This window comes from Alosa alosa, chromosome 16 (assembly GCF_017589495.1).
Source record: "Alosa alosa isolate M-15738 ecotype Scorff River chromosome 16, AALO_Geno_1.1, whole genome shotgun sequence".
Lineage (NCBI taxonomy): Eukaryota > Metazoa > Chordata > Actinopteri > Clupeiformes > Clupeidae > Alosa > Alosa alosa.
In genome coordinates, this window is record NC_063204.1 from 28,065,622 (window position 1) to 28,091,355 (window position 25,734).

Below are 25,734 nucleotides of genomic sequence, written 5' to 3' on the forward strand. Positions count from 1 at the left end.
AGCGTCAGTATGTGAGACTGCTCTACCTGGCAGACCGTCTATTGAAGGGCCGTTGCCAGAGACTCGTCGCTAGTCGAACCCTCATCCCATTCATTGGGTGGAACATCAACTACTCACACTGATAATGTTAAGATAATGTTTCTGAGATGTTTGTAATTTGTGATTGTTGGTCAGCTTTAACAAGAAGCATCATCAGCATACTGTATATCTCAACCTAAATCTCGGGGCAAAAGTGCGAGGTGTTTGAAGCGTTATGTCTTTGCTCTCGACCACCAATATGTTGTTTCCTGTCCTAAGCTGTATGTTAATTTCTGTGGCATAGTGACTTCCTCTGTGAAAATGCATTGAGCTGCTTTGACGCAACCATACGTCTGCACTGATGCAACCGAGTAAATTCCCCAAGTTGACTAAATCCCCTGAAAGCACTTCAGTGTATACACCCTGTACGAAATTGTAGGCAGCACAAAATGCACACGTCCAAAGGGATGAATGTTGTTGTCAGTGACAGTCAAGTAGACTGTAAATATGTCAGCTTCACAGGCGTATAATTCTGTCTTCTCCCATAGCATGCATTTCATTTCATGTTAGCTTGGCAGAGCTAGCGTCTCGTTTGCTCTTTGTGTTATGCCGTTGGTCTTTTCTGCACTGGCCATCAGTATCATGGCGGTTTTAATGTGGTCTTATTCCCCTGCCTAACTGTGGCTTCCACTTCTAGAGAAAGGAGGTCCACTGGAGCCTGGTGGCTTTAGAGAGCTGCTCTCTGATCCTAGTGGCTTAACAGTAGCCCCCTGTGGTGTCTCCAGCCGTGTGTGTGTGTGTGTGTGTGTCTGCCGTTGCTATATTAAGCCGTTTGTGCCACACTTCTCTTCTCTCCTCACCCGGCTATCCGCTTATCTCTGCCGCTGTCTTTTCCTCGCTCATCTGAAAGGATTTAGCCCATGTGTAACAGGTGTGATCTTGCGTTGTGTAGTTAAGCACCATACACAAGGATTCCCAGTCAAGTATTTTTATTCTGGTAATAGACAAAGTAATGCAATCATTCAACGCTCTTGAATAATGATTGGCAATGCTGCAGCTCTTACGCAGGCAAGATAAACTGGGGTTAACAATAACAAAAGATATGTACCTGGTAATAGACAAAATAATGCAATCATTCAACGGTCTTTAAACGATTGGCAATGCTGCAGCTAGAAATATAGAAACGCTTATGTTAGCATATACAGTACATCTTACATAGTAGTTAGCTAACCTAGCCTACTACGCAGCCTACATGTCATTATCAAAACAAATACAATGAATGTGCAAATCTCTGATCATACAAAAGTCTATCAGTATCCCTAGGTACAAATAAGAACATTTTTGAAACCATGACAACCATTATTATTAAAAATAATCTACAGTGTGCATGTACTCGTGACCCGCGCAGGCAAGATAAACTGGGAAGAGCAAAAAGTGCGTCATTCCCATTATAAGAACAAGCTTAGTCACTTAAAGTGACAAAACACAATTTCCCCATACACATATACATTTCTGGTGCAATGGCAAGTGGAAGCATTATTAACCATGTTACACATGCTCACACACACACACACACGCGCGCACACACTAACATGTACACACTCACGTTTGTGCAGCCTCTCTAGCTCAGGGTCTGAGCAAGGTCACCAGTAGGCCGTCACCACAGTGCTCAAGCTCCTTGGTCCACACACGTACAGACATGCAGATGCACACACACACATACACACACACACACACACACACATACACACACACACACACACACACACACACACACACACACACACACACACACACACACACACACACTGTGAAGCTATCGTCTTGATTGCCGGACGTGTTAGACTATGCCTGTTCCAGCCTTGACTGTCCTGAGCTCACTGAGGACCCCTAGTGGTGTGACTTACCACTTGCAGGCAAAAGGGTTCCCAGAATAATTCGGTCTGAAGGATTGGTCCCTCTTTCTATTTGTGGTTGAAGTCCAGCGCAATGCAGGCATGCTTCACAAACACACTTAATCAATCTCCCACCCATACTGTGTACATCCTCCAGCACAAAAGAACAAATCTGCCTGTGTGGAAAGTGCATACACTGCGAAGGGCTTGTCAGTGAACTGTGGTGATTTGTAAGGCTTGTCAGTGAGCTGTGGTGATTTGTAAGGCTTGTCAGTGCCCTCTGGTGATTTGTAAGGCTTGTCAGTGAGCTGTGGTGATGTGTAAGGCTTGTCAGTGCCCTGTGGTGATTTGTAAGGATGCTCTTTTTGTTTGTCTGAAGATTACTCACCCTATACACCACTTGTGTTTGTTTCTGTAGATCCAAAGTGGCTGTCCACTAACCTGGGGATCCTGACATGCATCGAGTGCTCAGGCATCCACAGGGAGATGGGCGTGCACATCTCACGCATCCAGTCCATGGAGCTGGACAAGCTGGGCACCTCTGAACTCTTGGTAGGCATCTCGCGCTCTCTCTCGCTTTTTCCAGTTCATTTCAAACAGCTTTATTGGCATGACAAAAGCTCAACTTGTAATGCCAAATTCAACACAAAAAGTACAAATTTATATAAAAACAGAACATACTGTACCATCGCTCTTACATCTCTTGATCTTTCTCTCTGTCTGCTCGCTGAGACACTGACTCACTCACCATAAAAAGATACTATATAACATTCACAATATTCATTTGGACGCATGAATCACACAGTCACAGTTGTTTTGTACACACTCATATCTTGTCTTGTGACATTCATGAAGTTCATCCTGGCAGATGAATCAAAGTCCGAAAACGTCTGCACTAAAGTCTCATCTCTGCCCGTGTCTCTCCTCAGCTGGCCAAAAACGTCGGAAACAGTAGTTTTAACGAGATCATGGAGGGGAACCTTCCGAGTCCGTCTCCAAAGCCCACCCCCTCCAGTGGCATGTAAGTGCAGTCCCCTCCTTTTGATGTCCCCCCTGAGTGCGCACGGCCTCTTCTCACACGGAGACGGCTCTGGCAGGAATGGTTTTGATGTGCAAGAGAACACAGCATGATAACACACAGGGCAACACGGCCCTCTGTAGTCCCTGTGGTCTCTGAAGCAGGCCACTCAATTGCAGTTCCTCCAAGCCCAACTAGACCGGTGTAGAGCACTTGGAAACGGAGTTAAAGAAAGTTTGATGAATTCTCAGAAAACATTATGTTGCTGTACATGCTTTTTTTTAAGATAAAGAGAGAGTTAATCGATGTGTGTAGTTTATGTCATATTTCGGTTCTTCTGTGCTGTGTTTATAACTTTCTCAGGACGGCACGGAAGGAGTACATCAATGCGAAGTACGTCGACCACAAGTTTGCCCGCAAGACCTGCAGCTCCGCAGCCGCCAAGATGAACGAACTGTATGAGGCCGTGCGGTCACGTGACCTCCTATCCCTCATCCAGGTGTACGCTGAAGGGGTGGAACTCATGGAGCCCCTCCCAGACTCTGTGCAGGTGAGTCCCGCGCCCACAGATGATCCCAGGGAATAGATTTTTTACTGGTCCCAACTCGGCCTCCACGTTCTCATAACATTTTTTTGTAATTAGTATTATAAATGGCTTAAAGGTGCTCTAAGTGATGTTGGGTAACGTCACTTCTGTTGACGTTCAAACAAAACAGCTCGCTACTCCCTCCTCCCCAACCCCGTTGCAATTGAAACTCTCCTAAACGAGCATCTCGTCGGTGATTGGCTGGAACAGTTTGTTATGTTTTTATGGTCCAGGCTGTTTTTCGAACATCGCTAAGAGCACCTTTAAATGACTTGAAGGGGAACAAACTGAATTGCTCACACAGTCAACTATGTGAATGTGGCACTAGGAAGTTGTTCATTCTTTTATGCAGTGTACTGTATTCTATGTCACTGCATGCTTAGAGGCTCCAGGACTTTCCTAAGGTATCCCAAAGCTCAGTATCAATACCAAAACATGGCTCTATAGCCAAATATATTGGATGTATTGTTGTTCTATGAAGCCATGACGCTCCATACTTATGATTAAATGGGATGAACCGGTCACTGGTTTTTCCCATCCGTAATAGCTGCCCTACATCCTGTCCACTGGACCTGCATGGGAACAGACGCCCTTACTCACTTCCCTATGCCATGACAAAGCAACATCCTTCGCCATCACACACAGACACACACACACACACACACACACACACACACACACACACACATCCCTTCATCTGTCTCCTCACGTCCCCCAAGCAACGTCCATTGCCACTGGAGTTTGGATTGCTGGATAAAGAGGAGACAGAAGAGAGATCGAGAGAGAGAGAGAGTCACTCAGTTCAAGGCAACAAACAAGCGCTCTGCCATGGGTGCGGCATCTCAAGCTGCACAGTGCGTATACGTTTCTGTATGACTCACCGAAACAGAAAATCCAGGTTGACGTGATGTCCATAAATGAGTTGGGTATTGATGTGTGCAGTGGAGCGTTAGGAACGGAGGGGGGGAGGGGTGTGTGTGTGTGTGTGTGTGTGAGATGTGGATGCTGAAATGACTTGCTGGGGAGAGAAATTAAACCCCCCTTTTTTTTTATTTTTGGTTTTTGTTCTGGAGCTTTCCGTGGGTGTGCATGAGTCAGGGGTGTGTCGGGAATGCTGATGGGTTCAGCTTACAGCGTGACTCATCATCCCAATCTGAGTGTCCGCAGCCACAGCCCTGTGGGACAGATGAGTGGGATCGACAGATGGGCAGAAAACACACACACACACACACACACACACACACAGTGTACAGACTTGTACATACATGTGTATAATATGTACATATGTAAATGTATAGTGCAGTAGATCTGCACACACTCACACAAACACACTGTATACAAATGTATCATGTGCAGAGACACACAGCGGTGTGCCATCTCTGGTCCTGGATGTCATGAAGAGAGCTGTCGGCCCAACAGGCAGACTAAACAGATGCAATGATTCAAAAGAAGGAGACTTGTGACTGGCTTAGAAGCTTTGATGTGATGAAGGGGTACATCTTTAGCTTGTTACAGCTGGTGCAACTATATGCAACAGTATGAATTTGTCTAATAGGTGTGTGTATACGTGTTGCGTGTATGTGCGTATGCATGTTTGTGATTGTGTGTGTGTACGTGTGTGTACATACAGGAGGCCGGTGAGACTGCACTACACTACTCTGTGCGGACAGCTGACCACACCTCTCTGCACCTGGTGGACTTCCTGGTCCAGAACAGGTAAGCACTGACACATGTAATGAAGAAGCCCCAGCTGCCTAGAATGACCAATGGGATGCAGAGTAGGACCATTGAGAAACCAAACCCATGCATAGTCACTTGAACATCTGTGTTTTGATACGGATATGTTGTTTTGATATGATGTGGATGTGACGGTGAACAGGTTTTTGATCCAGATGTTTAGAACAAATAGGGGAAAGGACCCAACCAGGGAGTTTCCAGCTATGTTTTCAGTTAGGAATCAAGGTGGTGGCCATAGTTAGAGAGTTATATTATTTCATTACACAACAGGTACAATCAGTATATCTTCTTTTCTTGGAGTCTGAAAGTTTGGTGATTTTGTAGTAGATTAATATGCATGGGTGATATAGGCTCCCCAATAGAAGCTGTGGGATCTGTCTTAAGTGGAGAAGCTGCAGCAGATGGAGTTCAGGTCCTCTTTTGCAGGGGCCGGGCTGACATCCCATCACATCAGAAACTATGAGCGATCACTGGGACACACATCCTGTAAAATATGGCAGGCATGTGAGGAATGTGTGTGGGTTTGCAGCGGACGTGTGTGTTGGGATACACAGGAATACACACACTCAATGTCTGGCTTAGACCTGGGGGAAAAGACAGGGGGGCAACAGGAAAGGCTCTCTCTCAGACACACACACACACAGAGACAAAAAAACACACTCATACTCACACACTTTTAGGGTCATGAAAGTAGGTCGGAGGGGAGATTAAGCTTGGTGTGTGTGTGCAGGTGGGGATCTCTCTTTCTTGCTATCCCCTCTCACTCTCTCCCTCTTTTCCTCTCTCTCCCTCCCTCTCTCTCTCACCCTCACTCTCCTTCCTTCACTGGATTAGATGTCGTTATCAGTTAGACTGATACTCACTGGCCTCTGACTCTCACGCCACTATAACTGATCTCAGCTCATGTACCCAAACATAAACAGTGAATTCATCCAGTACTTTCTTGCAAGACATATTTAAAGTCTCTAAGACCTAAACACATACTGTATGCTCGCATAGATACACTCACAAGCATTATGTATGCCACATACCCTTGTGGCAATATGTAATATGTTGCGTGCCTGTAATCATGTCACTATTTTAGCATTTTTGTGAAATATTTAGCTCACCAGAATACCTCAAAATGCCATATCACATAACATGATTACCATGAAAAACAATAGAAGCTTCAAAAAGCTTTCATTCCTTCAGAGAAAAGGTATATTTTATACAGTAGTATCTGTGACCCTAACAAAAATTAATACATTTCAGCAAATTTGTTTAAAAACTAAATTTCTCTCCTAGATTGGTGATATCTCAGGAAATGGCTCACAACCCTACACAGGAAGAACAACACAAGTAAAGAAACTGCTCCAAGGCTGAGAGTTGAAAACACAATGAGGGGGATTAGAGCTGCCCTGATTTTGTGTGTGTGTGTGTGTGTGTGTGTGTGTGTGTGTGTGTGTGTGTGTGTGTTGGTTGGTTGGTTGGTTGTAAAGGCTGTTCTCTCATCTTTCAGCTTATTCCGAATTTAACCCTCATAAATGTGCTTCCTGACTCCGGGCTTGTACTGTGCTTTTGGTTTTACACAACAGCAGTGACTGCTTGAGAGAGAGAGAGAGAGAGAGAGAGAGAGAGAGAGCGTGAAAAAAGGAGAGTCAGAGAAAGAGAAACTGCGAGAGCGAGGGAGTGCGAGAGCCGGAGCGAGACTTCCCTCCTCACGCTGTAGACTCCCACAAGGCGAGGAGAACTAGGTCACACAGCAGTCACACAGCCACTCTGTTGCGCTCCTTTATTCCTCTCCTTTCTGACGCTTCGCTCACAGCTGACCCAAATGCGTTCGCTTTGCTGGTGCGTGCAGCACCACCTCTCCCCAAGTGCCTCCCAACAAAAATGAAGTGTGTGTGTAAGAGCGAGCATTAACACATTTGTAAGTATGTGTGAGTGTGTGTGAGTGAGGAGGTTTGAGATTGTTCATGTCTTTGTGTATGGGTTTTGTCTGTTATGTATATGGGTGTGTGCAATCCAACATGTGTGTTGTTCAGTCACATGTGTTTGTTGAAGAGCAGTCTGATGAGCGAGGCGTTGTTTGAATGTCAGCAGCCTCATTTAGGTCTCTTCACATGGCTATGAGTCCCTGTGGTGTCATGAAGGCTAATACTAGGCTATGTAGTGCTACACTACTACACACACACACACACACAAAGAGAGAGAGAGAAATGAAGTATAGTGTAGGTGGGTCCTACTGACTCTCTGCAGTAGTGGAGCAGGCCTCTGAGGTAGCTGCCAGGTTGCCGGGGGATACGGGGATTTTGATCCAACTCCAGTGCAGCTGCTCGGGCAGATGTTGAGCTGACGGGGTGTGTGGAGCGACTGCGGCGTCGCACACACACACACTCAAACACACCCGCTTGCACTGGTCTCTTGTGTGTGTGTCTCTCTGCTGTGATCAAAGATGTAACGGCATCTGATTGACAGTTTTGTGACCTCTTGGCCTTTTTTTGTTTGTTTTTGTGTGTGTGTGTGTGTGTGTGTGTGTAGTGGAAACCTGGACAAGCAGACAGAGAAGGGGAACACTGCTCTGCACTACTGCTGCATGTACGAGAAACATGAATGCCTCAAGCTGCTGCTGAGGGGCAAGCCGGCCACTGATATCCGTAAGACACACACACACAGAGAACACAAACATACACACATACACACAGGGAGAGCACAAACATACACACATACACACAGGGAGAGCACAAACGTACACACATACTCATAAACAGACACACAATCTGTGGTGGCACTCCATTTCACTCATATCTGTTTCAGTCATATCCTAATACTCATAACACTCATATCACCACACTCACAATCTGTTTCTCTCACTTGTGAGAAAGGTACCACATGAAACATGCCACACACACACACACACACACACACACACAATGAGATAATACACACATACACTATAACAATAACTCAGAATTACATTATACCCCTGTATCAGATATGATAAATAAAATGTGCAACACACACACACACACACACACACACACACGCATCCAGAGACCTACAACCCACACATCTTAATAGCTTTCCTTGAGTCAGATCATGATCATGCAATGTCTCCTGTGTCTTCCAGCCAATCAGAATGGAGAGACAGCGCTGGATGTTGCTAGGCGATTGAGGAACCGCCAGTGTGAGGAGGCGGTAAGCATTACCTGGGTAGCCCGTCTGAAAGGACCTGGACTGCTTCCATCTCTGTTCTAGTTCAGTCATTAGTCCATCAGTCTTTTAGCAATTTAACATGCATAGTAGGTGTCCGTGTCCTATTCATTTACTGTCCTTTTTTTGGTGGTTTAGGTACTGTTTATGTGAATATTAATTGATCTGTTAACATATTCAGTGATTAAAAAGACATGCTAGTAATCCGATTTGGAAAAATCTACAAATCCAACAAATGCACACATTTATATAATCACTCCTATGTAAGATTTTCAAAAAATTTATCCTCGGCCTGTAGTATAACATTTGAACACTGGAGGGCAGCAGTCAGGTACGGAATCACTAGTTGCACGTCTCTGCTGATGAGAAGAACTCTTCAGGTTTTGTCACTGAGGCTCTCTCCAGATTCAGATATCCAAACGCAGGGTGTCGGTAAGCCATTGGGTGTCAGATTCACATTGAGAGGTCAGCACTGTAACATTACTGAAAGAGAGGAGGCAGAGGCTAATGTACACCTGGGGTCAGCTCTCTTCACACAGGGGATAGTGGGTTGCCCTCGGACCTGTACTCATAACTGTGTTTGTGTGTGTGTGTGTGTGTGTGTGTGTGTGTGTGTGTGTGTGTGTGTGTGTGTGTGTGTGTGTGTTGCAGCTGGTGCAAGCTGCTGCAGGGAAGTTTAACCAGCACGTACATGTAGAATATGATTGGAACTTGCGTCTGGAGGAGCTGGACGAGAGCGACGATGACTTGGACTTCAAGGTTGGTTTGTTCGGTTTTTCAGGCCCTGGACCAATATGGAAATCTCACTTGAATCCTCAAATCACCCACACATCTAACCAGCTTCTCCAGCTGACTTTTATAACCCATTTCACCCATTTATCTGTAATGAAATTTGTAGTTTTATTATATTATAGCTTTTTTGCCATGATATAGCCATAGATGCCGATGTTGCATCAAACTTAAACGATTACTAGTATTACTGCTACTTATATGACTATTATTACTACTACTACTATTACTAATAATAGAATTAGTAGTAGTAGATTACTATTACTAATAGTAGTAATAGTAATCTACTACTACTATTATGACTATTGCTGCTACTACTACTACTACTACTACTACTATATCTATTAATACTACTACTCATCCATTTATCCCTCTTTCACTTCCCACGTTGGCCGTCTCTCTGCCTGTAGCCGAGCCCCATAAAGAAGGATCGCTCTCCGCGGCCCCAGAGCTTCTGCCATTCGTCCAGCCTGTCCCCCCACGACAAGCTCTCCCTGCCCAGCTTCCTGGGCCCGCGGGACAAGCAGCGGCTCTCCTACAGCGCCTTCACCAATCAGATGTACAGCGCTTCCACAGACACGCCCCCCTCCCCCGGCACCCGACGCCCCGCCCCTGCCCCCCAGGAACGCAGGCAAAGGTACAGTAGGTGCAGGAACGCCAACGATTCCCACTACAGCGCCACTGATGCTGTACACATCAAATGGGGAACAATTTATATCAACTAATTGTTGTATTTAACTTCATTTATTTAACAGGCTTATTTTTATTTTTTTTTCTTATTTAAAAGTTTATTAAATTGCGCGGACAGTGAAATATGCACTGAAATATTTTTCTCTGTTATGCAAGAAGAGCTTTTCCAGTTATGCTGGAGGAGAGATTTGTTTTCCAGATTTCTTTCTCACTTATGTAAGATTATTGCCTTGTGTTGAAATGGTGTATTTGGACGGCTCCCCCAGCGCTGCATGCTGATGCTCCAACTCATCCCTAAGATTACAGTGGGAAATGTAGACCTTTCAGAAACGTCTTTGTCCATCCTTTGTCTCTACGTCTTTCTGTATCTCTACCTTTATCTCACACCTCTCCTGGTCACACACACACACACACACACACACACACACACACACACACACACACACACACACAGACAGACAGACATACAGACACAGAGGAACATCCTGGTGTCAACCGGAAGGAGGTGTCATAATGCGGCTTTTCACCAGATGACCAGATGACAATTTCTGCAGTGGCCTGTAGGCAGGCAGTGGGTGTGGGTATGGGAGGGTGATGGTGCCTCTCCCCAATGCCCTCAGCCCTCAGCCACGCAAAGCCACTGCCAGCCATTCACACTAACAGCCCAGCCCCTCCGAGCACAAGCCAAACTGTGTGCAGTAAAACAATCACAGGCCTCAATAAATTCACTCAGAGAAGAGCTTGGTGTTCTCTAGCCTTCAGACACACACGCCCACACACACGCCCACACACACACACACACACACACAGATACACTGGCTATACACACGCTCCTCTGTAGTGAGTCCATAGAGACGCCAGATGAACGATATCTCTTGATGTGGCAGTGTGTTAACTTGAACGCTGCCTTTGTGCGGTCTGCGATCAGGCTGAACAGTGTTTCTTTATGGGACGTCGCTTAGGATGAACTGCCCCTTTTCATGTGTCACTTTCACAATGAGACAGCCTCTGGACACACACACACACACACTTCCATCTAACTGCTCTGTTCACTTTTCCTGCAGAGGTTCAACAGTTCATGTTAGATAAGCCGCAAAGGCAATGTTTATGAGGTGTAATAAGGATTGTAAGGATTGCTTTCTCTTTCTTTTTAAATTGCTTACTTTCTCTCTCTCTTTTTCTCGGCTCAACTGAACAGACTCCCTTTCTTTGCCCCTCTGAGTTCAACAGTGTGCAGTGTCTCTGTTACTGTGCTGATTCTACGGCTCAGAGCTGCACATCCTATGCGTTCCTTGATTTTGTTTGTGTTGGGCTTGGAAAGGAGTTTTTGCGGAACTGGCCTTTTATGAATGACATCTGCTCTCCCCTCTCCATCTCTTTCTCTTTTCTCTTTCTTTCCCCCCCTCTTCCTCCTGCAGCTCCCTCTCTGGCATTCCTTGGTTCTCATTCACACTACGCCACTCTGGCGAGCACGCGGCCATACATCAGTGAATATCTCTCTTTCTTTGGGTTTTGCTTGATATACGTTTTTCTGGTGCACCACGCTACCTCCGTGGTGTCACCTGCAATAGAACCCTCGAATTGCATCATGGGTGAAAATTGGGTTCAATATGGGCACGCACGTTGCATGTAGTTCATCTCCTTACCTTGGGAACTCTGTGTTCTCAATAACAATAACACTTTGTGTAACCAAGACGTTGATTGACCGTGTAAGTTATTTTTGGTCTGATTCCTGTCTTGGACCTTTTGCTGTTAATGGGGACGATTTGTTATTGCGGCTGCATCCTCAAGGTGTTCTGTTAGATGCACTTCCTGAGGATTTGCGTCCACCTGGACGATGAAGCCCAACGTGCGGTCTCATTTTGACCCGTGTTGCTCTCCCTGACCCCTCACTGCACGGCTCCTGTGCTCACCCACGGCTGAGCTTTCTCTTAGCCCACGCTGCCAAAACTAGTCAAATTCTAGCTTGTGTGTAGGATTCTTATCGCATTACATCAGTCTTTCCATGTTCTATATTTAAGGTTTGGTAAAGCCTTAAAGTTTTAGGTTATTTCTCATATTATCAGTGGCGTTCTGGGCACTATATTTACTGTTTCATATTATCAGTGGTGTTCTGGGCACTATATTTACTGTTTCCAAGTCATGTCTTCATATCTCCATCCCAGTGTTACATGTAGTGACTGCTTTGTGTTGTTCAACTGTTCAAAGCCTCATTCTGTGGTTGTAGTGTCTGCACACATTAGTTTTCTCTTAGGGACCAGGCCATGAAAGCTCTCCGCAGCCCCAGAGCTTCTGTGGACCTCTTTAGTTTCTCCGTGAAATCCTTCTGATAGGCTCCAGAGATTCTCTTCCCGCCCCCTGCTTCCCTCCTCTCTTCCCCCTGCTGTTCTCCTCTCCCCTCCGCTGTTCTCCTCTCCTCTCCGCTGTTCTCCTCTTCCCCTTCGCTGTTCTCCTCTTCCCCTGCTGTTCTCCTCTTTCCCCTGCTGTTCTCCTCTTCCCCTCCGCTGTTCTCCTCTCCTCTCCGCTGTTCTCCTCTTCCCCTTCGCTGTTCTCCTCTTCCCCCTGCTGTTCTCCTCTTTCCCCTGCTGTTCTCCTCTCCTCTCCGCTGTTCTCCTCTTCCCCTTCGCTGTTCTCCTCTTTCCCCTGCTGTTCTCCTCTTTCCCCTGCTGTTCTCCTCTTTCCCCTGCTGTTCTTCTCTTCCCCTGCGCTGTTCCCCATCGCCCTTCTGCTGTTCTCCTATTCTTCCTGCTGTTCTCCTCTTTCCTCTGTCCCTGCGTCTCCACCCCCCTGCACCCTTCTCCTTGCTTTGGCATACGCCTCCTCAGTGTCTCGTTACTCCTTCCTCAATCCATCCTCCTGATCCTGCAAGCTTCCATTGCCAAATACCATGTTTGATGATCATGTTGTCAGCAACCAAATCCCTAACTCCCTCCCTCCCGTGTTAAATCATGCATGTATGTGTATGTCGTGTTTGTGTCCAACCCCCAGCTACCCTCTCCACCCTCCCTGCCAACTCCACCCAGTCCCCTGGCGGGGGCAGCACCTCCACCCTGTCCAAGAAGAGACCTCCTCCCCCTCCCCCCGGGCACAAGCGCACCCTGTCTGACCCGCACACCCCTCTCTCCCACACACACCTGAGCAAAGGTGGGCAACCCCACGTGGAGCCCGCCGGACTGTCCCCCAGAGAATCAGGTGACGCCTCGTCTCTCCTCCGATAAGTCTTATGGCTCTGTTTATGTAGCAGGGCCCTATACTTAGGCTGGTGGTTCAGCATTGCCCTAGTGCAGACTTTTTGTACATTTGCATAAAACCTTAACCTGATTACCCTTTTGCCTACAACAAATCCATAGAAGAGTAGAAGAAAAGTCAATGAAAGCTTAAAACCGCAGAGGAAATGTGAGAACATGTACAAAAATGTACAGATAGCTTCAGACAGTGTTGCTGTTACCCCTTCATGGGGTAAAAGTAGTTTTAAAATCTCTCATTTGTGTTTTGCGGGGATTGAGTTGCATTTCAGCTCATTCTCTTGACTCAGCAGTAAGCGAGTCTTGCTCACCTCTACAAGGACAATTTGATTTGCAACATTAGGACAAAATCACTGGCAGCCTTGGCTGTTGCCATTACTCTTTAACAGTTGTCACCTAATCAGCATACATTTTGTGAAACTCAACACTTTTTGAACATCATGAGTAAGCTAAGTGTCATTCATCATTGTCATACAGTATGGTGGGATATGCAACAGCATCTCAGCTAGCTTGCTAGCCCTGGGGCTAACTATTTCTCAGGCCATATGTCAGAATGAGTCATGCACATGACCCATTTCTGACAAGTCACATATGTTATGTGACTAGTGATTTGTTTAGGTTTTCTCGCCACATGATGATAAAAGTAAGCTAAGAGTTTGCATTTGTATTTACCCAGGCCAAGCCAGAAGCCTTAGTTGTAGGTTATCCTTCAGTAAGCGTCCCTTTCTTATGTTTCATCTGATCTGAACATATTAGCCTCAAGCTGCGATCTTGTCAGTGTTTTGATGTGTGCAGTCCTCTCCACATGTACATTCACAAACATGTCAGTGTGTCTGTCAGTTTTATTTAAACATTTTTGGTTGTTTTTATTATCATCCAGATAATAAATATCGCTCATCATCCAGCTTTTACAGTTATTTCAGGAAGAAGCCTCAAAGCTTGGTCTATTTTTAGAAAATCAAAACCTTCGCCAGAGATTTACATAATTGGTATCAGCTAATTGACAGCTCAGCCTTGCAACTACCCCCTGTGCCATGCCCTTTGACACTTGCCTTGACACCCATGATGTGCATGATACCCGCAGAGGATTCTGGGTAATTAACACCAGTGATTTCCAATCATGGTCCTGAGGGCTCAATTGGATTTTCTGCATCAAGTGATTGACAGGTCCAGTTCTGTTTCATGTTTACATACACATGTACACATTAGCATGTCTTTATGACATCAACATCATCAAACCTTATAGACCCTTTCAACAAGGTAAACAAAAACAATGCTTGAACATTCTATTTGGGCCCCAATCTACTTCCTCTGCATTAAGATAACATTTGGAATGTTAAAACGGAAGTCTTGTGGGGCCAACTATGATGCTGATAATGGAACTCTCTTGAAAGGGTCTATAGGACCAGAATTGGAATACTGGCTGTTTTTTTACCATGTGTATAGTTCTTTGTTCTTATCTCAGATAACTGCTTATTCAATATTATGTTACTTGCCTACTTATGTATTATGTTTATAAACCAATTCCAAAAAAAACCCTCAAATGTAACTTTTAAGTATAGTCACTATCAGGTACGTAATGGCTGTGGTAGTTCACCACACACAAAAACACAAACTCACCGCAAGTACTGCAAGATTTCCATGGCGACAAACGGCCATCTCAAAAGATTATTCCTAACAGTATTTTCTTTACAGGAAGTGACTCTACACCACCACCTATCAGCAAAATGTCACCTAATACAAACAAGTTTGAGGGTATTCCACAGGAGCAAAGGTAGGGAACTTTTACTGTGCTTTTGAGGAGAGGTACATATGTGCAGAAACAGCATCTCTCTCCCTTCAGAGTCAAATGATACAAATTCCATCAACATGTTAAAAATAGTAATTAAAAAACTTTCTACCAGCGAGGACAGCTAATTTTTGTTGACAGTGGTGCCTGTGATCTTCGATATGTTAAAACGGCAAACTTAGATTTTTGCTACCCCAGAGCCAACTTGCCATGCAACTTGCCATAAGTAGTTAGCTAACATCCGGATCTCCTTATATGGGCAAAGATGGCAGCTTTGGTTCCTTTTTGTAGGTGAACTTCAGAGGTTTATTCAAGTGTGTCCATGAAGGTTCAATTAGGCATTCAGGTGATGGTAGTCCTCCTTTAACACACAAAAGAAATCACATGACTGCTTGACTTCATGTGACTTCTTTCAAGCGGTCTTTTGACTTCATATCATCATGTGATTTATTTTGTGTGAAGTTCGTCTACAAAAAGGAACCAAAGCTGTCAAAACGTTTTGTACCTTTTTATTCCTTTAAGTCTAGTGTTAAAATTAAGCTTTTTAAGAGATCATTTCAAGGTTTCTTAAACTGCAACCCTTGAACCCTAGTTATAAAGCTCATATATTTTTTTTTAAAGTATATTTTTTTGGCCTTTTTATGCCTTTAATGACAGGACAGTGAAGAATGACAGGAAGTGAGTGGGAGAGAGAGTCGGGGTGGGATCCGGAAAGGACCACGGGGTGGGAATCAAACCCGGGTCGCCGGTGTACGGTGCAGGTGCCCAGCTCTCGCCAGTCGCGCCACGGCCGGGGCCATAAAGCTCATATTATTGTGATTTTATTGTGATCGGTCAATGCTATTTTTTTCCTAGCACTACTTCTTGCAACACCAAGTCTACACTTGGCCCAAGGGTTCTTCCCAAACTACCTCAGAAAGGTAAGTCCTCAAAATCATATTTTAAGATTTCTGAGAGTCTCTGATGTGCTTGAAAGTATTGTGATGGTGGAAAAAATGTACAATTTTACAAATTGTTTGAAAGATGAGACACAACAGTTTTTGTGTTTTAATTTGAGATATTTTTTAAATAGAAAAAAAAAATGAGATAAAAAAAATGAGATAAACAGAGGCTTGGTTGCCTGAACCAACTTGACCAGTGCTACCTACACAATTTAAGTAGTTACCGGCTTCTAGAGGTAAGAACTTAAAGGGGTGGTTCAGGATTTTGGACATAGGACCTCATTTCCAAGTAAGCAAGTGTGATATTTATCAGTGGAGACCGTTTTCAGCACGTTTCATCCAGTCCTTCTAATTGCAGGGTTCGCAGGTGTTAGGCTAGCGCAAGTACTTTGGAGTGGGTAAGACTGTCTTTAGTGGCAGGCTAGCACATACCGTTGACTTGCGCTAGCCTAGCACCTGCGAACTCTGCAATTAGAAGGACTGGATGAAACGTGCTGAAAACGGTCTCCACTGATAAATATCACACTTGCTTACTTGGAAATAAGGTCTTATGTCCAAAATCCTGAACCACCCCTTTAAGACGTTATCTTTATTTTTTCATCTTTATTTTTTTCCTCGACAGTGGCTCTGCGAAAGATTGACACCATCCACCACCCATCTGTGGACAAGACCAACCAGCCTCCTGAGGTCTTTCAAAAATCCCCCGAGGTGTTCCAGAAGTCTTCTGAGGCGTTCCAGAAGTCTTCTGAGGTGTTCCAGAGGTCACCGGAAGTGTTCCAGAAGTCACCGGAAGTGTTCCAGAAGTCTCCAGAAGTGTTCCAGAAGTCTCCAGAAGTGTTCCAGAAGTCTCCAGAAGTGTTCCAGAAATCTCCAGAAGTGTTCCAGAAATCACCACAGGCGCCCGAGCCATCCCACAGGTCCATGTTACCTGACAAGCCCCAGCTGAGCGACCTCCCACCCAAGCCACAGCCGTCTGACCTTCCTCCGAAGCCTGGGGAGCTGCCCCCCAAGCCACAGCTATCTGACTTGCCTCCCAAGCCCAACATAGGAGATCTGCCCCCCAAGCCCCAGCTGAAGGATCTGCCTCCCAAACCCCAGCTTGGGGATAACTCCTCGAGGCCAGGACCCATGGAGCACACCCACAAACCACCCCCCGGGGAGAGAGCCCCTAAACTGCAGCCCCCTGACGTGCCAGCGGCTAATCAGCATGGAGAGACATCTCCGCACCCTACCCAGCCCTCCAGTGAGGACACCAATGGAAGCCCAGTGTCCGCTCCAGAGACGCCGGTCCCCTTACCGAGAAAGATCAGTGTGGTGAGCTGCCGGTTACAAGATTCTTAAAGGCCATGTGTGGTAACTTCTGTGACAGTTCAGTGTTTCCCACAGAATTGAATTCTATTTGTGGTGGTAGATTTGCAGGATTAACTTGAATGCAACAGTTTTTAACAAACTAGCACAGTGTGGTTATAATGCTAACAACATTTAAGTACAATTTAGTACAACCTGGAAAAAACATTGTGTGGTGGTCAGTGTTGATATTGTGGTGGGCCGCCACAAATAAGTCAATGTATGGGAAACACTGCAGTTCAGACAGACCATAACGAAGGTAGCAGAGAAGACGCACAGGCATATGTTCTTAACACTTAATAGTTCATGTATTCTTGTAGAGTGGGTGCAGCCACAGAGTTGTATTTGGTAAACATGTGTTTGTACCTGCTGATGATTCGTTTGTGTTGGAAGCAGGCAAAGGCAAAGACTCGGCGGGTCAAGACCATCTATGACTGCCAAGCAGATAACGAAGATGAGCTGACCTTTGTGGAGGGTGAGGTCATTATAGTGACTGGAGAGGAGGACCAGGAGTGGTGGGTAAGTACATCTGGCCTGTCTGTTTCCTACAGCGGCACAGCCCAACATGCACACCCCATCACACAGGCCGCCCGTTATGGCTCTCGCCGGACTCCATAAAACATGTGTTATGGTTGGCTGGACTCCATAATCAGCACACTCAGACCCTTGGAGTGCGTTTATGGAATGGTTTTATGGGGTGTGAATGTGAGCGGCATTGTAGATACTCTTCCACTTGCCAATTTTCTGTTCTTGTTTTTTTAGATCGGGCACATTGAAGGGCACCCGGAGAGGAAGGGAGTGTTTCCCATGTCCTTCGTCCACATCCTGTCTGACTGACACCCAGACGATGTGAATGACCACCCCTGAGTACCCCCCTCCCGCCCCGCTCCAGACCCGGGTCTCTCCACCCCACACTAGGGTCGCCGAGAGCAACACTGTAAATAGCTGCTGAAGCGAGCATCAAGATCAAACCCATATGGAGCACTCGGAGATAATAAACCCAGGACACTCCGCCCTCAGTTCGCTCCCACTCACAAATCGAAGAAACTAACCCCCCAACCCTGTACAAGACAAGGAGCCCATGCTGCATCTCCAGTACTGGAGATCTGGTGTGTGTGTACATGTAGTCTATGGATGAAGCTTGTCTGCTAACGAACGGTATTCTCCCCGGACACCTGGTTGACCAGCAGACCAAGCCCACCGATCCCAGTACTTACCACACCAGTCTCGCTTGTACTGTTACAGAGTGTGTGTGTATATATTATGAATGTACATATATTGGTGAGTGTGAGTGTGCGTGTGTGTTTGTATGTGTATATACTTGCCTGTGTTTGTGTATTAGAAACAAAAAAAAAAAAAAAAAAACATAAGTGCATAATGAATCCATGTTCGTTGCCCTTCCTCTAACCACTCATTTGGGGCCAGTGTGCTTCTGACGGGTATGTGTGCAGTATTAGTTTGGACTGGATCTTCGTTTGGCTGTGACGGGAGGCGAGCCGGTCAGTATGGACAATGAAAGCCTGCTTCGCCTGCCCCGGCAACAGCCTCCTGGTCCAGTGGGACTCGCCGGCCCTCGGGATCATATTGTTTTTGTTTCTGTTTGTTTGTTAGTTTGATTTCAAGTGAAGCATCTCTCTTAACTTTACCACTATAGCACGTCCACAGATGAGATGTATGTCCATTATTGTGTGTTTGTAGTTCTCGCTTGCTTTGTGTGTTTAAAAAGAATTAATAATGATTCTGTGACATCCACTGACTACAAAAGTGGAAAAATATTGTAAAAGGAAAAAAAAAAAACCTGTGAAGCCTCAAGGCACAGGACAGACACCAGCAGCACACACACACACACACACTGACCCAGGATCTGTCTCTCTAGTTGTCCCTGTGAAGTATTGCAATGTATACACACAGCTCTGGGATCGGTCCATATATCTCCCACTCACTCACTATTTCTGTCTCTCTCTCTTGTTTCATACTGTGTACTTTCTAGCCAGTCACAACCATTTATCTCTGAAGAGATTTTACTTCAACTATAGTAGTTAAGGGAGGCAAGCTTAGGCCATACCTTGCTTTTTCTATCAGTGTTTCTCAAGGCTGTGAAGTGTTGGAGTGGTCAAGTAGTGCAAATACTTGCACCAGTGATTTGTGAAGGAGTTTACAGAATTACATTGGGAGCTCACTGGCAATATAACACCCCTAATTGTATTTTATGTTGTCTTTTGTCATATTTTATTAGGCGTGTTCTCATGCATCATATTTAAGAGTCTTACTGGGCCATACTTTCACTATTACAACAAAAGTGCACGTATGAAAACCATTTCGGTAATACAAAGTGATGCAGTTCATGACTGACACTTCTGTGCCCATGAAGTAATGACTAGGGAATCTGTACAAAAGCTATGTTGCAATTCATGTTGGTGACCCAATTTTTACCAAATGTTATCAAGTTCAACAACTTACATTTAATCTAGATTTCTATGTATATTACTTATACAGCTGAGGACAGGTATGTATTATGATCCAACATTTTTAATGTCAGTTTCCCCATATAACTAAGCCCTCCCCTAGGCCAGACATGTAATTGTACTGCAAGAAACTGATGAAATATCCTATATTTCTACTGAGTTCACAACTGACATGTGCCACCACTTTTATAGTACATCAGTCTAAGTGCAGAGAAACTGGCCATGTAGTTTATAAACAAATATTGTTCAAAAGAACAGTTTTCAAATGCAGAATAGTATTAGGACATGTATACCACATGTTGCACCTTTAGAGGGATGAGCTGGTTAAACACATGCAGTAAACCCTTCCATTCAGTTGGTTTAGTGCTATGGCTTCTTTTAAACATTGTAAGGGACAGTTTCATTGTTGTGACCAGTGTTGCTACCCCCTTTCGTTACATAATCACTGGGGTTGCTTGAACCCCCAAGTTGTGAGACCAGCAAATGTCAAGTTCATGTGAAATAGCCATAAAGAGCAGCAGGTGGCTGAGAACTTGCGCTGATAAATCAGCTTGGCTGAATGGAATTAAGAAATTGAAGTGCAATTGTAGCCCAGTTTAACTTTCCCCTTCTCAATACCTTGCACATGTAATGGAGATCAAAGAAACATTCTTGCATTTCATTTTGGGAGGTGATGGTGCCGTCATTCCTGTGTTTGTTTGCTGTAAAACTGGATTTAAATGTTTTGAATTATGTTTTAAGTTCCCAGCCTTATCCACACTGACTGCAGGACTATGTCCAAACCCAAGCAGGTGACTCCATCATCCTATTATACTGATTAAAGACTTTGTTGTAACCATTTTAGTTTCCATGGCATTTTCTTAGTACTGCAATATGGGCAAGTAGTACACAATCATGGAATTTCAAAAAAAAAAATTTAATTGGACTCAAAGCAACTTCCAAGTCAATTTCATTGCACATCATTTACCAATAAGACAACTTAATATTCCACAGCGTCATTGTGGTACTACTTTAAATCTAAAGTAAAATATATCATTCTTTTTACATCTTCACAAAATAAAACTGAATATTTCATTGTACAACTAAAAAGTTAACATACCGAAGTGCTGGTAAACATAAAAAACAAACCAAAATAAACTTAAGTTTAAACTTTTAAACTTTCTGCACCTTCTTTGGGTGTTGGTCAGCTTTCTCTACAGACTTGATAACCCCAACAGCCACAGTCTGTTTCAGGTCCCTGCAGGAAAACCGACCTATGGGGCAGGAAAAGCAAGAAATCACATCATTCATATTATGCAATATACCACAACTGGCAAGTGGAGAAAAAAAAAAAAAAAAAAAGAAATTGAAGCTCACCTAAAGGAGGATACTGAAAGAAGCTCTCCACACACATAGGCCTGTTGGGGACCAACTTAATGGTGGCAGCATCCCCAGACCTCAGCAGCAGTGGTTTGTCCTCAAGCTTCTTGCCAGTGCGGCGGTCCAGCTTTTCCTGGAGCTCAGAGAAGCGGCAGGTGACGTGCGCCGTGTGACAGTCCAGTACTGGGGAGTAGCCAGCCTGGATTTTTCCAGGATGGTTCAGAATGATTACCTATAGGAGAAAAAAAAAAAAAAAAAAAAAAAAAAAAGCCATTTTAGGAGTGGTACACTGTCAGGAACATCACTTAGAGTTGTCACACCATCTGATGCTGGTTAGGATTAATGCATTTACCTGGGCAACAAAGCTGTTGACTTCTGATGGTGGGTCCTGCTGGGCATTGCCAGCCACATCTCCCCGGCGGAGGTTCTTTGACGAAACATTACGGATGTTGAAGCCCACATTGTGCCCTGGAAGAGCAGTCTGCAATCCCTGGTGGTGCATTTCAATGGACTTCACTTCACCAGTCAGCCTGGCAGGGGAAAAGCTTAACACCATCCCAGGCTTAAGCACACCAGTCACAATCTTGCCCACTGGGACGGTACCAACACCTGCAGACAGAGTGAAGCCCATTTAAAAAAGGTACAGTTCAGACCCATTGGCCCTGAACAGGTCGACTTAAATTTCTGGACACTCCCATATCAGACACTTGCCTCCAATTTTGTACACGTCCTGCAGGGGTAGACGTAAGGGTTTGCTGGCTGTGCGCACAGGTGGATGAATGGAGTCAAGGACCTCCAGGAGAGTCTTGCCACTTGCGTTGCCCTGTTTACTCCTCACCTTCCATCCTTTGAACCAAGCCATCTGAGAAAAGGATTCAATGGAATTCATTAAAATAAAAAAAAAAAAAAAGTAGCTATACGAGCCATTTGCAAATTATGCTACCTTTTGAGATGGCGCAATTAGGTTCTCCCCACTCCAACCCGAAATGGGCACAAAGGGCACAGAGCTTGGGTCGTAGCCGATTTTCTTGATAAAGGTGGTTACGTTCTTAACCACCTCTTCGAAACGCTTTTTGCAGAATGGCGGCTCAGTCACATCCATTTTATTCACGCAGACAATGAGCTGTTTGACGCCGAGCGTGTAAGCCAGCAGCGCGTGTTCTCTTGTCTGGCCATTGCGCGAGATTCCCGCTTCGAACTCCCCTTTGGCAGCGGACACCATCAGCAGAGCAACATCGGCCTGCACAGATACAGGAAGCAACGTTCATTGATGAATGAACACGCATTTTCCACCTTTTGGTAGTGTCCAAAATCTCATTACATACCTGCGAAGCACCGGTGATCATGTTCTTGATGAAGTCCCGGTGACCCGGTGCGTCAATTATCGTTATAGTATATTTAAGGGTGTTGAATTTAAGGAGGGAAATATCAATTGTAATGCCCCGTTCCCTCTCGGCTTTAAGTTTGTCTAGAATCCAGGCATATTTGAAGGACGTCTTACCCATCTGGAGGAACAATGAAACACCTTTAGACAGAACAATTTGGAGCATTGGTTAGCAAAAGGAACAACCTACAAGACCACAAACCTGTGCAGCCGCTTTCTCATACTTTTCGATGGTTCTTGGGTCAACACCACCGCATTTGTACACGAGGTGGCCTGTGGTGGTTGATTTTCCACTGTCAACATGGCCAATTATGGTTAAGTTGATATGCATACGCTCTTTTGCCATTTTCGGCCAGAACCTTGAAGCTTAGGCAGAAGTATGAACCGCTTTCTTCTTTTTCCAGTTTGGTTGACTTCGACTGTGTCATTGATTCTTTTATGTTCCCAGTCCAGTGGGCGTTAGGTGTATCTAGACTAATGGAATACAGGTGTGTCTCTTTGAACGTATTCATCAGCTAATTAAGTAATTGACATCTGGTGATCCCTTTGAGGAAAGTAGCCTAAGGCCACTGACAACTGACATGAGACATAGTTTCCATGTAGGCTATCCTTGTTATCCTATGCCAGCATAGCAAGGCTTGTGGTTGTTGCTGGTTTGTAATCTAATTCATGTAGGATAACGGGTTTTCACAAGTCACTCAGGTGTGTCACTCTTGAGCAAGCACATCCTCGTCGCCTCTGGCTATGCGATTCATTATATTGCGCTCAACAGAAATTAACGTAGCCTAATGCTAAGGGGAAATGTGCCAGTAGCCTACAAAATCCCCTTAGTCTTGTGTGATTAAACGAAAACGAAAAACCTTTCCTTTTCATCCATCAAACAGCAGGGCAAGCACTGTGTAGGTCTGAACCTGTGCTGGGTACAATGACGTTTCTCTAACCCGGAAATAGCAAACAGCTGAACGAAGTAATCGCTCTCCCTGAGCTTAGCGTGGTACATGGAAACCTATTTTACATCGTTTCTACAGTAAAGGTAGGTCATATTCTGGCATTTCCCATTTCTGTCTCAGAATGTAGATGGATTTAGGGGAGTTAGATTCGACAGCAGTTCAGGCCTATTACAATTGGAAATGTTTAATGAAAATGCAACAGTCGATGAAGGTAGCATGTGACAGAGCGGTTTGGATTAGCGTGGTGATAGAGTGAAAATGTATCAGCCGCATAGTTTTACTGTAGCGCAAAACCGGTGTTGTACACTAAAGTGTCATGACTAAAACTGGAAACATATGTATTATTTATTATTGTACCCCACATTTACTCCCGTGTCCAACGAAACGATGCTCGTGAAACAATGGCTCATTTCGGCACACATGGTTTATAATGCTCTTCCATGCTAGGTTAATGGGCCACTACGAAGGGAAAGCCAGCAATACATGAAATGTGCAACAATTATTCCAAATACAGTTGGTTGGTCGTTCTTTGGTGCAACGCAACGTTGAAAATGATCACAACAGGGATATGTTGGTGCTGTTAGTTTGTTGTTACTTCTCTGTAGGTATCACACCCTGTCCCTGTTGTCACAATGTAACACTAGGCAGGGCACACGGAAGCCGCTACACCGCTGACCGCTAGCCTGGCATTTGTCAGAGGTGTCGGACGGAACAACATTATTTGAGATCTCTCATGATCAGCAACGTTAGTGTTAGTGTTTAATATATTTTGTATTGGCCGTTAACTCACTAGAGACCTTATGGAGTTAGCTACACGAGGGAACATTTGGCAAACAGTGGTAATTTCCTTTTCTGTCAGGCACTGAAAAAATATGCAACTTGATTCAGTCCGTTTTGGAATGACATCGAAAACTTCAGCTATAAAACTCTCTTATTGCAATTGCATAAATGTCGTGGGTTGATTTATTTTTCATGTAGGCTACTTCCGATGAAAAGACGCGCGGTTTCTTGTTGTCGGACATTTATTCAAATGAGAGGCTGTCAATGAACATATGATTATTTAATTGCAAGACCAATTTATCAGATGGTTGTCACGTTATGCAAAATGCATTGTATGCTATAGCAGTTGAGGGTCGGCTGTGGGCGCACTGTTATCGCCATCCATCTTTATAATGGGGGACACAAATCCACGTTCCTAAGGGATACATTATGTAGCCTAATTTGCCACAAGTCTTGCACTGTGTGATCTGAATTCCATTTAAATGTCCAGATCATCTCACATGGTTCTCCTGAATCTGTGCCACAAATTACTGTCCTGCTCATTGCCTCACTCCAGCTAGTTTAAGGCATAGGCGTGTGGTCTGAAAGTAGGCTATAACTAACCGCGTTCAGGAAGCTGAGCGTCGGTGAGGGTGCACTGTAGGTAATGCGACGCAGGCTTAACGCTCCACGCCTGGGTGGGGATCTCCTATATCTCAAAGGAACGTTAAAGCGGCCAGCATGCTCCATTGATCTCGATTCCGGACCATCTGGGACTGTATAGTACAAATAGAGTAGCGGGGGAGGAGTCAGTTGGATCTGAACGAGCTTTGTGGGTTTTCTGTGTGGTGTGTAGCCTACATCACACACACACTGCACTGGACCTGTGGTGTGGTGATATGTTATGGTGCAAGCTGATGCCTCAATGATGGGTAAACAAAACACACCCAGTCTTGAGTGATGAGGGCAGAGGTCAGTCAGTGTTTGACAACACATGACCTGGGGGACTTCTAAGGGGGTTAAACCACAGGAGTTTACCCCTGCAGAGAGCTACCAACTGTATTCTTTCCACCCTGCATGGACACATGACATGAGCCATTTTCAGCCAGTGTCATGGTGGTTCGGGAAAATTGTTCTTTTGAGAGGAAAGGGGGGCATCTTTTGAATTGGGAAAAATGTTATCATTTATGACTGAACCCTGTCTTACCTATCTTACATGTCAGTGTCCATGTAAGTGTTAAACAAGAAGGGAAATTCCTTCATGTTAAATAGGCTGCACTTTTCTGTATTATTTCAGATGATAAGTGCAGTCAGCCTGATGCCCTCCCTGTTTACATTTCCGCCTCTAGTCATCTGTTAGTAAGACTTACAAAAGAGCTAAATAGCTAAAGCTGATCTAATATAGTGCAGGCTTCCATGTTGCCTGCTAGCTCGAGTGTGCTCTCATAAGTGACCTTTGCCCCACCGATCCAGCCAGCCACAGTAAACTGGCTTTGCCTGCATGGGCAACCATGTGGGTCAAACAGCGGAAATCGGCCTGCAACTGAATGGACGCAGATGTTGCAAATGA

At 44.9% G+C, this 25,734-nt stretch overlaps 3 protein-coding genes across 3 annotated transcripts in view; 2 read left to right on the plus strand and 1 right to left on the minus strand.

The window, feature by feature from the left end:
• Nucleotides 1-18,410, plus strand: part of asap1b (ArfGAP with SH3 domain, ankyrin repeat and PH domain 1b) — a gene marked incomplete at its 5' end in the record, with an annotated part of 40,440 nt that extends 22,030 nt beyond the window's left edge. The window contains 15 exon segments of the mRNA XM_048266851.1: nt 2,332-2,465; nt 2,843-2,934; nt 3,295-3,481; nt 5,148-5,233; nt 7,775-7,890; nt 8,364-8,431; nt 9,098-9,205; nt 9,646-9,825; nt 9,827-9,872; nt 12,914-13,117; nt 14,866-14,944; nt 15,815-15,879; nt 16,523-17,214; nt 17,641-17,766; nt 18,010-18,410. Of these exon segments, the coding sequence (XP_048122808.1) occupies nt 2,332-2,465; nt 2,843-2,934; nt 3,295-3,481; nt 5,148-5,233; nt 7,775-7,890; nt 8,364-8,431; nt 9,098-9,205; nt 9,646-9,825; nt 9,827-9,872; nt 12,914-13,117; nt 14,866-14,944; nt 15,815-15,879; nt 16,523-17,214; nt 17,641-17,766; nt 18,010-18,084 (2,258 nt within the window).
• Nucleotides 18,411-20,609: 2,199 nt separating this feature from the next.
• On the minus strand, nt 20,610-22,849 carry si:dkey-37o8.1 (Elongation factor 1-alpha-like). The gene is made up of 7 exons (XM_048266852.1): nt 22,658-22,849; nt 22,397-22,576; nt 22,015-22,311; nt 21,783-21,933; nt 21,424-21,680; nt 21,069-21,303; nt 20,610-20,965 (listed from the first exon to the last, which is right to left on the minus strand). Exons 1-7 carry the CDS (start codon nt 22,799-22,801, stop codon nt 20,865-20,867), a joined length of 1,365 nt encoding a protein of 454 aa, XP_048122809.1. The 5' UTR covers nt 22,802-22,849; the 3' UTR covers nt 20,610-20,864.
• Nucleotides 22,850-23,170: 321 nt separating this feature from the next.
• fam49bb (family with sequence similarity 49 member Bb) overlaps nt 23,171-25,734 on the plus strand; it is a 51,477-nt gene continuing 48,913 nt past the window's right edge. Inside the window, exon 1 of the mRNA XM_048266769.1 lies at nt 23,171-23,488. The gene's annotated coding sequence lies outside the window, so the exon portion shown is untranslated. The remainder of the gene's footprint in view (nt 23,489-25,734) is intronic.